This window comes from Lichenostomus cassidix, chromosome 2, assembly GCF_008360975.1.
Source record: "Lichenostomus cassidix isolate B80296 chromosome 2, HeHo_3.0, whole genome shotgun sequence".
NCBI classification, from domain to species: domain Eukaryota; kingdom Metazoa; phylum Chordata; class Aves; order Passeriformes; family Meliphagidae; genus Lichenostomus; species Lichenostomus cassidix.
Window position 1 is genome coordinate 29691449 of NC_139482.1, and position 17871 is coordinate 29709319.

General features: G+C 39.5%; 1 protein-coding gene across 5 annotated transcripts in view; it reads right to left on the reverse strand.

Moving 5' to 3' along the window:
• Positions 1–17871, reverse strand: part of SNX13 (sorting nexin 13) — a 112283-nt gene that overhangs the window by 48457 nt on the left and 45955 nt on the right. Inside the window, exon 1 of one of the 5 annotated variants that reach the window (XM_085050860.1) lies at positions 17279–17507. The exons of 3 other annotated variants lie outside the window; for them this stretch is intronic. In XM_085050860.1, coding sequence (XP_084906986.1) covers positions 17279–17290 — 12 coding nt within the window. In that variant the 5' untranslated portion in view covers positions 17291–17507. Of the gene's footprint in view, positions 1–849; positions 907–17278; positions 17508–17871 lie in introns of those variants that run through there. One more of the 5 variants, XM_085050859.1, reaches the window with a different exon arrangement.

A 17871-nucleotide genomic window follows, 5' to 3' on the forward strand; every position in this document is an offset into this window, starting at 1 on the left:
AGCTTTCAAAGTCTAAGATTTTACAATGACTTCTGCAGTATATTACTAAGGTCATACATACATCATGGGCACATATGGCAATTTTCTTTCCACACCTGGAGTTGCTTTACCAAACTAAATTGCAGTTGAAGTACAGAGTGGTCTGCAAGCTTAAACAGTGCCCTGCAGAGGGTCATCAGGAGAGAGAAGACACACAAAGGTGAATACTCCTATGTGCTTGATTTGGCTTTTACAGATATCAAAACTATCATCTCAGTGACAGCTGTTGGGATTTTTTTGACTAGGTTTTGTCCATTTTTCACATTGATTGCTTTTCCACAGTATACAGCTAAGTACTAAAAGAAGTACATAAAGAATTCGCTTGCTTAGGCATATTTGCTTTTCTTTCTTTGGTTTCTGCTTCCTAATCAAGGCAACATTTTGATAGTCTTACCTGTACGCCCTTATACCTAGTAGTGCTGAGCTCAGACTCACTATGGGACTTAACCTGACCATTCACACAGAAGTTTCTAGAAATCCACAACAGCAATTATTTACTCCAGTAGCAAACACAATTATGTCTTACCAAAAAGTAGCTTCAATAGGTTTCTTATTTGTTTAATCCATCTGACAATATTTCAGACCTTTGCCCCTCACCCATTTTTAGGCAAGATCTTCAGTCTTAACGCATCTTTCTCTAAAATGATTCACCGAGGTAATGTAGGTTTGTTGTTTGGATTTAAACTAGCACTGTGAGTTTTAGCTTGCAACTGGCAGTAAGGTAATGGCAGTAAGGTAATGGTAAGGCATTTCTGGTTTAGGGCAAAACAAGTGTTACTCCGCAAGTCCAGGTAACAGGTTCTTCCTCACCTCCCCTCTGCCACTGAACAGCAGACAAGTGCTCCTCCTCATGAGGCTATGGGTGCCACCATCCTCCTACTCCAGAGAGAAGATCATGTTCCAGGCACTTGTCTCTCTTCACAATTCCCACACACATTCACAGTAATTGTGGTTTCAAGTTCAGAGACACAGTTAGAAAGGAAATAAAGAACACCCATATAGGAAGGCCAGGCTCCGGAATGATCTGCTTGTCAATCTTAAAGCTGCAGCAGAATACGATTTAAGTCTTACAGTGGCATCCAACAGAATGGTACTAATTTTTAATTTGTGATTATTTTAAAATGTAATGGTTGCAACAGAATAATCTGAACTTTGAAAGAACAGCAACATTTAAAAAAAAAAAAAGTTCTTTTGCTCACAATTCTTTTAGTCTGTTTATCAAATTCCATTTGTCCATTAATATTTTAAAAGTTACAGAAGCTGACCTATTCCTAACAGACACTGATAATCAAACTACTTTTTGCAATTTGGGTAGTTTAAATTATTAGGTTTTTTTTTTTTTTTTTAATGCCTCCTCTGGGCCCACATTAAAAAAATTGTCAGGGATTGCATTTACAGTAGATGTCAAGTTTAATTTTGTTAATTCCACACATCTGCCTTTTAATTTGACTTCCATTTTGAGTGTAAATGGAACATGTTCACATATAAACCTTCCTATAATTAAGGTGAGTGTCACTTTGTCAAGTGATTAAAATCATTATTTTAGGTTTCAAATTACTGTCTCTTCACTAGCATGACAAGTAAAATTGGAAAGCTGTACCAACCGGAGTGCAAATTTCACTGCAGTGAAATTGTTATGTTACACTACTCAGAGAAATATTTAACAATAGTGAAATAAACCATTAACAACTTTCTAGTTACATTCTTCTATCTGCCACAGATAAAGCAATCCTCTGAAAGACATGTCAACAGAGTTTTAAGTTCTGCATAACATGATTTCCTAACAACACTAAAGGTCTCTTCTCCACCTCTTTCTTCTTTACTTTTACCCTTTGTCTTCCTTAGCCCAAAAAGGCGAAAGGAAAACAACACCGTAAGCTCCACTCCTACTTCACACTATGGAAAAATAATTGTGGTGAATTGACACAATTATTTACTGCAGTACTCACAAGAAAATTCTTGGGATTACTAAAAATTTTTAAAGGATTTTACATTGTCTATTTCACTTCTTTTGTTTTAAGTTTAGATTGGGTTTTTTTTCCTGAAGAAAGCTTAAAACACTAAAGCATATAAACATACACTAATAATCTTTTCAATAAATGAGTTCATGTTAATTAATGTTAAAAGTTAGGAAGGTTGGCCAATGAAGTTTCTTCTAGATAAGTGCAGTATTCCTGCTGATCCCTCCTGGTTACAGAGGCTGGAAACTCTCTGCTGCAACCAAGAGTCCCATCTGTCTGCTCTCTACCTCACCTCCTCTTCTTCCGCTCAATGCACGCTTTGTATGTCAAATGGCTTAATTACTTAACAGTTGGATTAATTCAAACGCAATCATGTCTAACTCCGAGTTGAGGTTTTCCTGCTGTTCCTCACACGGCATGAAACAGTAAAGCTTTTGGGATCATTTTCCCCTACAGCTATCCAAGGTGCTCTAACATTAGGCTCTAATGGATAGGCAATAGGTCTTCATCTGTATTCACTTCTCCTGCAGTCTCGACTATTCCTGAAACTCATTTTTAGAAGTGCAAACATTTAAATGAAAATATATACTAACATTTTCTTAAAATACACAACATTATAGTGTATAACTAGAAAGATCTAAAGTTATTGTGCACATTACTTCAATTTTAGTATTTATCCAAAGAGCAACAAATTCCATTAATAAAACTTGACTGTTTGCAATGATCAGAATATTACTATACAATTTTTAATAAAAATAAAAAGGTTATGGTCAATATTTCAATACAACTGGGTTTGTTGCAAGAAAAAGACCAATTTTCTGATTAACACTTACAGTTCTATAAAAAATGGTAAATATTCCCAAGGCCAAACTTTCTTCTCAATTGAACAGAATAAAATTCAGCCTGGAGTCAAGATTATTTTTTCTTCCTCTCTCACAGCTGCTTTGCCACCCTTGCTGATCATAACATGAAATTAGGAAACAAAATGTTTAATTTTAAACTGACCTTTGTTTTACTAACCTTTACTACCAGTGCTAACAGCTACTTTATTATACAGCAGAACTATCAGCAAGGGACAGAAAGATTCATTTCATGTAACCTTTTTTTGAGTGGCCTAAGTACTTCTCTCACTATGAAAAACAAAAAGGCCAAATTCACAGAGACACGCTCTTTCTGATAACATGCTTGCATTAAAACCTATTCTGAATCATGTTCTAGTTTAAAGGATGTGGAATTTTGGTCAAATTTAAAAGAAGCAATTGAGCATCTTGAATAGCAATGGGAAATAAGAGATCCAAGCCTCACTTTCTGCTACTTTCTTGAATATAAAAGTGACATACTCAAACTCATCCTTAATACAAATTCCAAAAAAAAGTGATTCTTTCCCTTTGTAACTATCCATATTGATTTGTATCCAAGCTAATTCATTTATTTGGACAGAAAGCAAGACAAAAAGATAAAAGGTTATTGGATCACCTCAGGTAACTGAAACAGTGCCAGGCTTGACAGGATTGCCTAAGGTGATCTAAAGCAAGAGAATAAAGTAATCCCTCTAACTCTCTTGAATTCAAGCCAATGAGATAATCTAGACTGTTCTACATTCAGCCTCCGGATAAACAGATTACATCTATTTCACATTTTTCAAGTGCAAAACAGTGGCAAAGGGGAGAGAGGGGGAAGCCCCCAGAATACTTATTAGGTGAAAGAAAAAGGTCTGCTCTCCAATATAGTTAAAAATAATGACGTTACATACTCTCAAATCAAGAAACTGTTATTGCATATTTCATTTGTGACTACTGCTCAAGCAGCATCTTAAGCTTTTTACTTTCCTGCTTCAAATTGCAGCAAGGAGGTATCTAAAGTTCTTTACACCATTTTTTTTTTCTTTCACTGCTGCTAAAGAAACCTGATTCCACTGAATGAACTTTAAAAATCATGAGCTTTGCTTCAAGAACAATTTCCACCACTTGAACGCCTAATATTTACCTGCTTGGAAATGCATTAAATGAGTCTCTCTCCACAAGAATCAGGTTGTCTCTTTATGTTCGTAATAAAAACTTGCAGGCAGAGCTCACAGATATTATACAAACAGTTGCATGGGGTATGTTTTTAAAAAGGCTTCTTCATACCTTAGAAGCTGTGCTTTTGGAAGGTAGAGAAGAAAACACTTCTAAGCTGTTCTTCCATGGTAGTGATTACTTCAACTGAGCATCCCTTCTGCCAACCAATAAGCATCTTCCTATTCCTGGAACTTAAATCTCCATTACACTTGCCCGATTTATACCATTACTATATAAAGATTATTTATATAAACATTACTTTGGATAAAGTCTTCTGTTCAAAGGCCATGCATTACTGCCTATGATCTTTACAGCGAGGACAAAGTAGAGAAAGATGAGTTATAAGAAGTCTGATGAACAATGATTACTTTTCTTCAAACAAATCCATTATTTTTTTTATAGAGATACCACATACTTTCACAGCAGTGTCTGTGTGCAAAACAGTTTGTGCAATCTTGAATTGACAGAATCAGTTTAAAAAAGAATAAATATAAAAAAGATGCACACAATACAGTATCTGCTTTGAAAAATCTTGCTAACTTCAAACAACATCCCCACTATAAAAAAAAAGTGAAACTAAGTGAAAGTGCATAGTTTTTGCAAATACAGAAGTGCCAAATACATGAAGGTATAAAATAAATTACATACAATTTTGAATGTTTTGGAGTTGCACACTGCAGCAGCAGTTATTGAGCTTTATTTTTGCTTTTTCCTAAACAACTCATCACATGTAAACAGCAGAAAACAACTTCCAATTTTACACTGACAAAAACACTAAGATTTTTGTTTCTACCGCTTGATGACTTGCTTGAAAGCAGCAACAAGCAAATAATTATTTTCAAGCAAACTTCTTAAAATCAGTAATTTCTTCTAAACAGATTGATAAACTGTAAGTTTATCAAATTTTAATGCATAATTTTTTTTCAATTTATATCTGCAGGATGTGTGATTTTTTTACTGAGAGTTAAACTTACTATGTGTTTATACATATTTCACGTACACATAAATATTATATACACACACAAAATCCAGCAGAAAGTTTCAGTCATTAACTTCTGAACAACCTTTTAGTACTCTGGCTTTCTCAGGCTATAAAATTAGTCATACAAGAGTTTTGTTTACTTCTTTAATCCACTGGTAATATTATATTCCTATTCACTACACGCAGCACAATTTTCAGTATTATCCCATTAACTTTAAGATGCAACAGCTTTGGATGCAACGTAGTGGTTTACTGTCAGTTTTTTGTTCTTTGAACAGTACATACCATAATCTAACAGATCCCAAATAAGTAACATTCCTCATCTAGATGAAAAAGTTACTTTAAAAATACTAAGCTAAAATCAAAAGTTTAGAATATTTTTATCAAGGACTGTACTAAATATAAAGATTGACTCTACTTGCCTTATTAGGTCAGGTTACAAATTTGAAAGAATAAAAGTGGAAGAAGCTAATTCATATTATCTATCATAATTGCCAGAAGGAGTCCTCCAGTAACAGACATACTGAACAAGACTAAAAATTTATTTCCACATTGTCCCTAGTGATCAAGGCTGTTGTCTCTAAATACAGTCAGTCATGCCACCTATCTTTGTAGAATTATTTTGGTAAATGAAATAATGTGGTTAAAACATCCCTATCCTTATCACATCCCCTAAAAAAAGTTTTGTTGGGCTTTTTTCTAATTTACTAAAAAGAAGGAGAAAAGCTGTAAGCAATAATGCAGTATTCATAATGGAAAATCACACTGAGTTTCTCACCTGTAATGTTAAATGTCATCTTGACTAAAGGTAGTACTGTAATTGCTGTCATGGAATCCAAAAAACCTCAAGTTATCAGAAAGCCAACATAAATGATTTCTCAGACTCTACTGGCAGCAGAAGTGCATCAAGAAGAAAGAAGGTCCAGCCCAGGAGAAGAAGGAAAAAATATATACCAGTCAGCATCACCTCAATCCCTAAGAAGGCTGTAAGCAGCTAAGGAGATTTACCAAGTGCAAATCATGTCTGACCAACCCAATTGCTTTCTGTGATGAGGTGAGTGATACTGAGGACAAGGAGGTGGGGTTTAGATGATGTGCACTTTGCCTTTAGCACAATATCCCACAGATTACTTATCACTAAAATGGTGAGGTACGGGCTGGATGAGTAGATTAAAAGGTAAGTGAAAAACTGGAATGCTGGAAGCAAAGACGTGATCAGTGGTACAGAGTTCAGTGTGCAGCCAGTAACTAGGTGGGAACCTTCAAGGATCAATATGGGACCAATGATGTTTAATGCCTTAGAAAGATGGTTAATGTGACACAGTGAACTGTCAGTAAAAGTGTGCACAGAATCCTGAAGTGGGGTGAGCACTCATTACACTGGAGGTTTCTAAGGTGTGTCAGGAGGCTGGAGAAACAGGTTAACAGGAATCTCACTAAGCACAAAAACCAGCACAGGTTTGCACTTGGGGTGGACTACCACTGGACCACCATACAGTCTGGGGCTCACTCTCTGGGAAGCAGCTCTACACAAAAGTACCCCAAGGTGGGCTGTAAGGTGAACATGAGTCAGCAGTGTGCCCTTGTAGCAAAGGTTGCCAAGAGTATTCTATCCTCTATCAGCAGAAGTCTCACCAGCAGGAACAGCAAAGTGATCCTTCCTCTCCATTTGGATACCCCTGGAGTCCTGTGTTCAGTTTTGGTCTTCCCCTTAAAATACAAATCCATCCTTAAACAAATGTACAATATCCAATTCCACCACAAGGGATTTTGTGCTAAAACAAAATACATCCCTATTATGAAACTGCACACTGGCTACACTAGCCACCAAGAGAAGGGTACATTTAGAAAGCTGGTTGGTGCTCCCAATTAACATTCTGACCCTCTTTTATGTGACTGAGAAGTAACACAATTTTTAAACATGTTACCTCCTTTCTCCTCTCCCTGGTTCTCACCTTTGTCTTCAAAAACAAACAAGAGCAATAGTCCCTACACACCTACCACCACTGTAATAAAGGGCAGCTACTGCCTGAACACTGGATTGTGAAGAAACAGTTATCAACATTGTATTCACCGATTTTATTATTTTGGCAGATTTGTTTTGTCCTTTTAATTCCAAGACCCCATCCAATGCCAGCATCATGAACTAGTTTCAGTTTGGACTCCTGCTTACAATGACGACCCCTTCACTACATCTAGTTTCTTGTCAAAAATATACTGATAGTTCCACAACAGCTTTTAAAACTATGTAGTGCTTTTTAATCGACATCATAATTAACAAACTGGAAAATGAAATGAATACAAAACCAGAACTCCAAAGATCAGAGTATGCACCACAAAGAAGTTGTTGTCAGTACACAAATAACAATTAGGATTCCAAGCTGCAAATACAGCACTTTTTTAAGAAACTTAAAACCACTGACAGAATACTAGCACCTTCCTCTGGAGATTGTAATGTTACTCCACTGTTTTCTTCTAAACTTTAAATTTTATACAGGTATTTGAGTGCCACAGGTTTTCTCCAGTAACAAAATACAGAAACTCTGATACAACCACTACTTCACTACAAATTCCCAGTGGTCTCTGAGAGCGCATCTGAACTCCTACAAGGCCAAATTTTGTATGAAGCATGCTTACTGGATGAACACAAAATAACCATAGAAACAGCTGTTGTACAAAATTACGCAAGCCTTTACAAAGCTAGAGTAAGCCTAAAAACTTCCTCACAACTGTTTTTCTGGACAGAATATCACCCAGTTGCACAAAATAAAGCAAGAGAAAGAGATTAGTTCAGTGTCAGCAAGTTTTTCAGTAGTCCACAATATACAAAAAATCTGCAAATTCTTTAATGAGCAGCTGATGCCTAACTCTTCACAGAATGGACAGTGCCAACACAAAAAATCAGCACTCTGATTTTGCTCTGAACCAGCAAAAAAAGCCCTTGGGGGGGGAGGGGGAAATTGTTTAAATATTATTGTCTTTCTCCAATGGGACAACTATAACGGGATTATAACAGAAACAAATCCTATCTTTCCCCTTCATGTGTTTAATATCCCCCTTTCCCAGTACCTCCTACAGTCCTTATTGCTTGTGTGCTTTACCCGCTTGCTTTCCAGAGACGTTTGGCTCACCATCCCTTTTGGGAAAGCTTGCTCGCTCTGTGCATCTCTTTCACAGTCCTCTTTGAACTTCTGCCTTTTCCTGAATACAGTTACTGAGAAAACTGCTGTCTGCTGCCTGCACAACCCTGAGAAACTCCACAAGTTTTATCGAGTGATTTGCTGCAGAATGCTGCTGGCAGCACTGCAGGTAAGTAGAGTGGAGCCTCCTACAGCTTCTTCCAAGACTGCTCCATAATCTCTGTCCATCCAGCCTCTCTATCGAAGCAAAGCGCCTCTTGAGTATCCTAGATGAATCTTTTAGCCTCATCTTCTTCCTCATACAAAATCTGGGCCCCAAATCAGCATGTCAACTATTTCCTGGATATCTCCCAGGTTCACACACTACGTCTCCCACAGAGACAAAGAAGAAGGAAAGCAAGTGTGAATATCCACAAATAACATTTACATAAAGGGACAGTTCTACGAACTTGCTGGAACACTTCATTCTCATACATGGAATATTTCCAAAAAATTTCAATGAATTTGGAGAAGAAGGAAACCACAGAAATGGTGCATCGACTCTTGCCACTTCAAGATGATAGACTGAAACTAATTATGGATCAAACTAATTGAATCATTTGAGTATCCAGTTCTCAGGACAAATTTAAAGAAGATATCTAAAAACTTCAATCATTGTCACTTGGACAAGAACAAAAAAAGAAACCTAACTGAAGTGGAGCTACCAAACCTTATCAACCCTAGCTTTTTCTGGAGGCAGAGATCCATTCAGAAGTCATGGAAGGAATAATGACATTCTCTGTTTCCAAAAGTACTGTAATTACTGTGGATATTGATTCATCTTAGATGTACGCAGAAGGAAATGGAGAATAGCACTGTGCACCTCCCTAGCACTGGGCCATGCAGGTGTTGATTGGGTAACTTATCCTGTTTTCCACCCTCATATCTCTCCACAAGACTGGTTCACCAAGGCAAAAGAATTCTTCACGCAGTTGCTACTTAGCTGCTAGACCTGAAACAAGAAGCAGTCAGACCAGCTTGTGTCTGGTGGAGGGCAGAAAACCTCTTTAGTAGCCACCAAGCTAGATCCAGTGAAGTCAAACATGAAATGGCACTCCCAGCATCTTAAATGCCTTTATGCACGGTGGACAGCTAAAGAAAAATGGATAGCCATTCCAGTGACAACAGCAGGAGAACAAAGATAAGTATATAAAGAAGAATAATAAAGAAGAGGGAAACACAGGAGAGAAACAGAGCACAAACAAAAGAAGAACCACACAGACAGCAAGGTGGAAGCATTCATAGACTAACCCAGGTACACAGCTCCACACAGCAACAATGCAGCTACTTTGATCATTGGAAAAGAAAAAACATTTTGCATAACACATCAAAAAAATAGAGAGTAAGAGAAATAAGTTATGGGACAACTCTCTAGAAATCTGGAAAGAAAAATTAAGACTGCAAGAATCCTGTTGTATTGAGATTATTAAAATAGAAAAAATATTTCCAACTAAAATGTGTGCCAGTAAAATAAAGCACAATTAAAAGAAACAGTGATGGCAACAGCAGACCATCATTAACTGGAGAATTCAATAAAGGAAAATATCCAATAAAGTAATGGAAGCGCTCAGAAACATTCACAGAAATATTGTTTGCTGTTAGTCTCACTATTGCTAATTCATAATCTTCATAAGAATTTTTTAAGAAGCTGCAGAAGGGCAACTGACAACTGAAAGATAAAAGACCAGTACCATTTAAGGTCCAGACCTGAAAAACAACCTAAAGAAATAAATATAGGACTTATTTCAAAGTTATAAGCATGCATGCAAGTAAAGCATGAAGCACAAAAGAAGCAATGAAGTACATATTTGTATGACCATAAAGCAAGGTACTAGTACAAAGTGCTTGTATACACAAAGTAATAACAAGGTATTTTTAACACACCTACTGCACACTATGCAATTTAGAAGAAGTTCTGACTGTGGAAAGAAAAACTTTGGTAACTGTGATTATTCTCCTAGCCTAGTGTAGTAAAAAAACCAACTTCTTATCAAAACAATAAAAATTATATTGACACAAAACAATTTGTTCTCCACAAGACTTTTTTAATTTTATACAAGAAATAAATAAGCCATAAAAAGTAATTACCATTTCATTATGTATACCATCAGGTTAAATTTGTAATTCAGGCATTAAATCACAAGACTTAACACTTCCATAGTATATGATTTTACTTTACAAAGTTAATGAAATTTCCATTTGTTTGCATCATGATCAGAAATACTAATTTGAGTATACAAACAATATTAAAAGGTATTTTTCTTCCAAGTATGTTAGAACTTTAAGAATTAAGTTTTTAAAAATTAAGATATCTATCAGTAACAAATACGCCAAGATATATTGAGGATGGAGGGGAATGGAACCACAGCCACTTGCAAAGATTTAAAAAAAATAAAAAAAAAAATCACACAGTAAAATACAGGTGCAATTTCAAGCACCAATAGTTCCTTCAGTGAATAAGGAATATATATAATTTTTACTGATCCTATTCTTTTCAAGGCATCACAAAAAATCATTACATAGGCTTCAGAAAAGTAAACTGATACAATGGTATGAAACCAAATCTAAACAAAGTTATGACTTATTATAAAGGACATGGAGTACAAAGGTTTAAGTGGGCCTCACATGGGAGAAAGAACTCAAGAATCAGAAGACACCTTAGCCTGCAGCAGCTGCTGTTAGAACAGCAGCATGGCAAGAAGCAAGGCTTCCTTATCTCTGCAAGTCAAACAGTTCCAAGAACACTTTGACAATCAGCAAGACTTTAAAGTAATCACTCCTTCTACAGTAACACAGGCTGGACACTTGTTTCCCAAGGCATGTACATCACCAGATTTTCAACTCACCCATGCAGACTGGAATGCCAAATCCTGAGTAAGGGGTGATTTGGAACACCATAAACATTCGTTCCTTACTGCTTTTAGTACCCATTAAGAGGTATGTGAGAAATCACCCCAAGTCTGAGGCATTGTTTTATAACCAGCTGGACAGTTGCTGTGAGAATTTTGAGATTCTAGATTATTTTCCACTTGGCCTTGTCTAACAGTGCTGACTGGAAAAGTGGAAATGCAGGGTGTCCTACAGGATATGCAGCAATTCAAACTTCCTGCTCAAGTTCATTCCCTTACATCACAAGAGATAGCCTAACCTGCACTGCCTTAGAGGCACCAGCAGAAGTGCTGAGTAGTCATTCCTTAGAATTGCAAAAATATACTGAAAAACAAGAATACATAATCTTACAATAGTGACATTTCTGAGAAAAAGACCATTCTGACACAAACAGATTTGATTAAAATAGAACCGGGATCACCCTGTTCCTCCAAGATGCACAAGATAAAGGGAAGAAAGGCAAAGAAACAGACATTAAAAACAATAACACTGTAACAAAAGCACAACTGCATTTAAGCAGTTAATACTCTTCTAAGTATGTTCCTAAACTCATGAACATTTTTGGAAAGAATATGTGTGCAAAGCTCATCCTCCTACTCAAAACTCCACCCGCAACGGGACAACTGAATTATGCATTTCAGACATCAATGGTACCTGTGAACTTTTAATTAGGCCATATTAGCCCTCACATGAATAAATACAGTTCCATTTACATCTGTGAAATAAAGAAAAAGTTCTTCAAATTTAGTGTTTCTGATTATCAAAAAATCCTTCCAAGTGAAGTTGCAGAAAGGACATCATACAGGCCATTTGATGCATGAAGGGATTTAATGGCATGCAAGCCAGCAGAGATGATTTTATCTCCTTCTCCTGCTGGCAACTAGTGGCCTGACAAACTGGTGAGGTTCAAATCAAATTAGTCTTGTGCTCACTGTCCAAGAAAATAGGCAAAACAGCACAACTGAAAGGCTTTCTGTGTCACTGATAAAACAGCTTCAAAATAAACTACTCAACTAACCACTACGGTCAAACTCTCGGAAATCCCTGATCTTTCATAGCATCCCACTTGAAAAAAAAATAGTTAAAAATTTGTGAGGCTTTTTAATTGTTCATAAAATGTCAAGGTTAGAATATAGCAATAAATTTGGCTCACACTATTTTAACTGCAACACAATGTTCACATCCCATTTCACACAGAACACAAAGTCAATCAACATCGCAACTTCTTCAGAAATCCATCTCCACTCTCCGAGGATTTTACAGCTACTCGTTTCAGAGCAATAATAATCTTTAACAGGGACTCCCAAACTCTGAGAGTGTAGGAATTGATCTCTTGACCAAAACAAATGGAAGATACAAAAGGAGTTCCCCTAGCTGAACATACCTATTATCTACGCTTACTCACAATAAAAATAAACATCCATTTCACCTCATACCTGTAAATCACCATTATGCAGTCATCATTTTAAGGTGTGATTCCACAGAAATTATGTAAACAAAATTAGAGTGTTCTTGTTAAAACCTGTCAATATGTTTACATCATGAAATAATGCCTAGTTTTATTAGTTCAGCAATCAGACATTACATGGTGGTGGCATAAGAACAAGCATCAGACCCAAGGTTACAATGCCTTGTACTTCTTGAAACTTCTCACTCACATAACTGCAAGTGCCAACTGCAATTGATTTTGCTGTCATTCCAGCCTTGGTATTCTCAACCAAGCAATGCGGAAAATTGCAAGTGGGACTTCTAGATATTAATTCTTTCAGTGTTGCAAATAACTTAGATACAATACCAATGGCTTCTCCTGTCTAATAATAGAAATTCTCCCAACGCTAGCTCAAAGGGAAACATGCTTTGTCATCTTTGTAAGGGTGGGGAGAAGACAACAAGCATCTTTAAAAGAGAGATAATTCCCTAGAGTGCAACCAAACTGAGGAAATCATCGTTTGGAAGTCCTTCAGCTATCTAACCAGACAAGCTATTGCTATTTTTGTTGAAGTAAGGAACTTCATGCTTTTCTTTTTCCACCCTGTTTCAGGGAATGGTCCAGACTGACATTTTAGAGTTGCTGCAGAACTCTACATTCAGTCTCAGCAGTTTAGGCCCAACTGTACACTCTAAGAATAGTCCTGAGTGTTTATAGACACTGTCTTTTACTAGTAGCCAGCAAAATATTTAAGAACAAATACTTAGGAATATATGATAACTGTTCTTTGTAAAAGGCTAATTTTCTTAATTTTAGCATTCCTCACATACTTTTAACTAACACTTCATAACATACGGAGTTATTAAAAGAGCTATAAAAGGAACAATTAGGGACACAACACAGACCAGCAGCAGGGGAAACATCATTGACAGAATATACTGAAGGAGAAAGAGGCTTTTTCCCTCCCAAGGGCTTCCAACTAATGCTCCAGCTAGATCTGGGACTTTCTTTAGCAAAACACTGGCACTAAAGAAAGTCCCAGCATACAAGCTCCACAGAAGGACAGGAAACGAATTTATTTCAGCACCCTGGTAAATGTCTACCAATTTGGAAATGGCTCAACCAGCAGAACATAGTTCAGACACATAAAGTACCAGAGCAACCTGCCACTGCCATGTATCAAGGAAGAGAAAAAGTTAATGCTACAGTACGTGAAGCAGTTAACTGTGTTCTGTATCCTTCAGAGCTGTATTAATACACTTGACAATGTGCTACTGTTGCAGGAAGGCTAATTCACTACTATTCTAGAGCAAGTTTAAAGAAGCTGCTGAGTCAACCTTTATTCTTAAAAATCTGGCTAATTTGCTTGGTTCTGTTCAAAAATAGTTCTCAATGGCTGGTAGTTAAGAAAATTTAACAAAAAAAATGGTTCTTAAACCTCTCTTATAAACAAAATGTAGATTGTTGAATAGAAAGGAAATACTGCATGTAGTTAGTGAATTCTCTTGACCGTTGCAATAACAAGAAATACCAACACTTCAGTGCTCATTTAGGATGGCTAATTTTTAGTTGTGGATAAGAAAAAAAGTTTTCCTAACTTGTCAAATTTCAAAAATCTTCTCAACTGACACAAGTACTGCAACAAGTTACTCTTGCTAAGCTGAGAATTAAGTTGTCAAAAATCTAGCTGCTGATAAATTCTGAAGGAAGTCCTCCCTCAAGCATCTCAAAGCATTTTAATGAGTAACTGGGGAAATAAAAAAAGGAACCTGCTTCTCAGTTGAAATAAAGTGCCTTCTTCAGAGGTAGCACAGGCTGCAAATGCAGACAGCACAGGCCATCAATTTGAAAGACATCTAAAACTTCTTGTAAATTAAGTCAAAATCCTCCTGAATGTTTGTTCCACCTAAATTTAAGACACTACTGACCACCAAGAGCCAGAGGTACATAACACCAGCTGCTTCCTGTGGTCAGGGGCAGTGCAGCTGCCACTGCACAAAAGGCAAGCATGACGAAGCCAGTTGTCCAAAAAGACAAGAGAAAGACCATTACAACTTGTGTCCATCATGGTCTCACCAGATAAGAAAGTGCTGAGACAGTAAGTCACATGGAAAGAGGCCACATTGGCCTGAAAAGCAGAGGAGACAGCTGATGAACAAGAAAAGGGGAACAAGTGAAAAGGCACAGAGTGGCCAACACAACAGACTAGAGAAATGATCATCACAGCAGGACTCTGAACACATGCAGACAGAATGTATTCAACAGTACTGCAGAAATAAGTTTTGTGGTGAAAAATTTGGAAATGGATTTTGCCAGCTAGGTAAATAAATGTACGTGCTTGGCATCCAACGACATCATTTCTGAATGCATCTAAAATAAGATGGGCAGAAAGAGCCAAATAAAAAACACACAGAGTGTTTTTTCCTGACAGGAAGTGTGATCTTCCCCTGAAATTACTGATTGCAAAGTTCTTATCCTAACTGCATCCACACAAAACTGAAACGAATATGCTAGGGTCTGCATATATGGGTATGGCCAAAGATGTAAGAAACTGACCTTGAGAAGCTCTAACTAATGTTTTAACTGCAGGATAACAGCACATGTAAAACCTGATCTGCCTTTCCTTCGTGTTTAAATATATTTAAGAAAAAATATTTTCTTCATTCTTAAGTTATAAAACTAGCAGTTGTAGTGGGAGAAACTGATCTAAATTTTTAATGGCTAAAGAAAAAATTACAGTGATCTTGGCCATTCTAGACAGTAGCAAACTTGACAAGTCCACAAATATCCAGCACCTAAAACTAGTGGTTTTGCTTTTAATGCCAGTTCACCAGTCAGTCTCATATTTCATATATAAAGAAATCTTGTATCAGTAGGCTTGAAACAATCTGCATATTCCTCCAAAGTGTGGTATAGGTTCATGGCTGTGATGGTGTGCAGTTTTCCCAGGATGTTGTAGTTACCAAGGCACCACTGGAACACCCAGAAAAGCGTACTGGGAAAGGACCCCTCCAGTTCACCTTAGGTGGGTACTCCTGACAGCCAAGAGCTACCTGACTGCCTGAAGAACTCCCCACAACTCCTTTCCAGGCAGGCAAAGCCTACAATTTTGCTAGACTCCCTTAATATTTAAATTCATCTCCTTGGCAGAGACCAAGGTTGGAATACTTTACCTTGAAGCATCTGTCTACAAATACCTCATGTACAGAAACTAGAAGTAAGGGACATCAGAATTCTCTTCTCCTGACACCAAAGATAAGCAGCATAACTGGTCCTCACACATGAAATCACTAAGCTTTACCTCAAAAAGCCAATGGATTCAATGTTATCCACACTGCTACTCACACAATTTCAGCACTGTTAAGGAAAAAAAAAAATCAGTTCCAAGTGTCTTGGATGGGCACACAAAGCCACCATCAAAAAGAACAAACAGTCCAGTAGGAGGCACCGACCCAGAACGTTCTATGCTACCCTTGAAATAATCTAAATTACTACGGGTAATGCTTATGCATCACATTCACCAACTCTTTTCAATGCAGGTTATTAATCCTGACCACCCACCAAATACCCTCAAAGCAAAAATAGGTCATGTATTTTTATAAGTCTAACTCATTCTGCAAATTTTACCCTCTCGGGGAAATCTGAGAGCTTGTGGCTCTACAGAACTGCTTTCTTAATGCCCTAAAACTTTGAACTGATACAAATTGAAATGTGGAGGATACTGTTTAATATCATCCAGGAAAGTAAAACTGAAATGTTCAGATGTCAAACAGCAAGTCTTTACCCTGTGAGATTTAAGACAATTCACTTTTGGATTAATAACCTCCACTGTAGAATAAAATGACCAATTATAAAACATGGGTAACACAATCATTGTGTTGGAGAAGTCTCTTCACCCAGGGCACCTTGTTGACATATTAAAAATAGAAAATCAATTGCTCTTCGTAGACAAAACAGAATACAGGGTAAAGTCCAATTTCCAGCAACTGGAAAGCACTGCCAGATAGTACTGCCAGATTCCCCCTTCTAGAATGTCTTTGGACAGCAGGCATTTATAGCCCACGCTGATCCTCAAATACCTGCCTGCCTCACAGCCCAGCTGCTTCGGGACAGAACCCCTCCACCAGGCAGAGGTGAACCGGGACCGCCAACTTCCAAGGATTACCTACTGACACTAACTCCTGCAAGCACAGCCGAACCGGTTGCTCGGCTTAAGCCCTCCATGAAGAAAGCAAACACGGAGCCTTTAGGAAGCCGCCGCGGAGGAGGAGGCCAGAGGGGCCGAAGCAGAGCGGCCGTGCGGGGCCCAGGCGGGGACATCTGCCCGGCACGGCCCAGGGCCCAGGCGGGCTGCCTCTCACCAGGTGCGCTCCGCTCCTCCAGACACGGGCCCTTGGCCCCAGGCAGCAAAGCCCGGCCGCCGGCGGATCGCGGCGGAACAGGGGCCGGGCCCAGCTGCCGCACGGAGCGGGCACGGCGGACCGAGCCCCGCCGGAGCGCTCCGCTCCCGTCCCGCCCTGCCCTGCTGGGAGAGGAGAGAGGCTGATAAGAGGGGCCCGGCGCTGCCCTGGGCGAGCTGGCCAGCGCCTCTGCCCTCCGCGGCCAGCGGGGACACTGCCAGCCGCGGAGACAATCCGGAGGCCCCGGCGGAGGGCTGAGCCGCGGCACTGAGCGCTGCCCGCTCGGGCGGACAGCGAGCCGCTCCCCGCGCTCCCGCACCCCGCCGGCAGCGCTCTTACCTCTGTTAACATTATTACCCCGCTGCGCTGCGGCGGCGCCTCGGCGGCTCTAGCCCCGCAGCATGGTGAAGCCCGGCGGCCGCGCGGAAAGCTGCCCCGCACCCCGCGGGGAGGCGAGGCGAGAGCCGCCAGCCCCCGCCGCCGCCCCGCTCAGCGCCCGCCCGCCGGCCCCGGCCCCGCCGCCGCCCTCGCAGCCCGGTCCGGAGCGGCCGCCATCTTGGGACGGCTACGTGCGCCGCCGCGCCCCGCCCGCCCAGCGGGATCACAGGGCCGCCCCTGCCGGGGCCGGCGCTCCGCTCCGCTCCCCGCCGCTCCCCGCCCAGCCCCGGCCCCGCTGCGCCTGCCCGGCCGCACCGACACCGCCAGCCCTTGCCGGGTTCGGCCGCGGGGTGCTGAGTTGGAAACTGAGGGTTGGGTGTTCTGCCCTGTCTGCCTCGATGGGACCTGTCTGAGAGCGCTTCAGTGTCAGGCAGCTATGCTGCGGACGCTAATCGATATATTTTGTTAAATTTCTGACCAAGCAGCATGTCTATCATCACCAGTGACGTACGCAGCGCTGCGCGTCTTTCCCTGTTCTAGATGCTCAGGAAGAG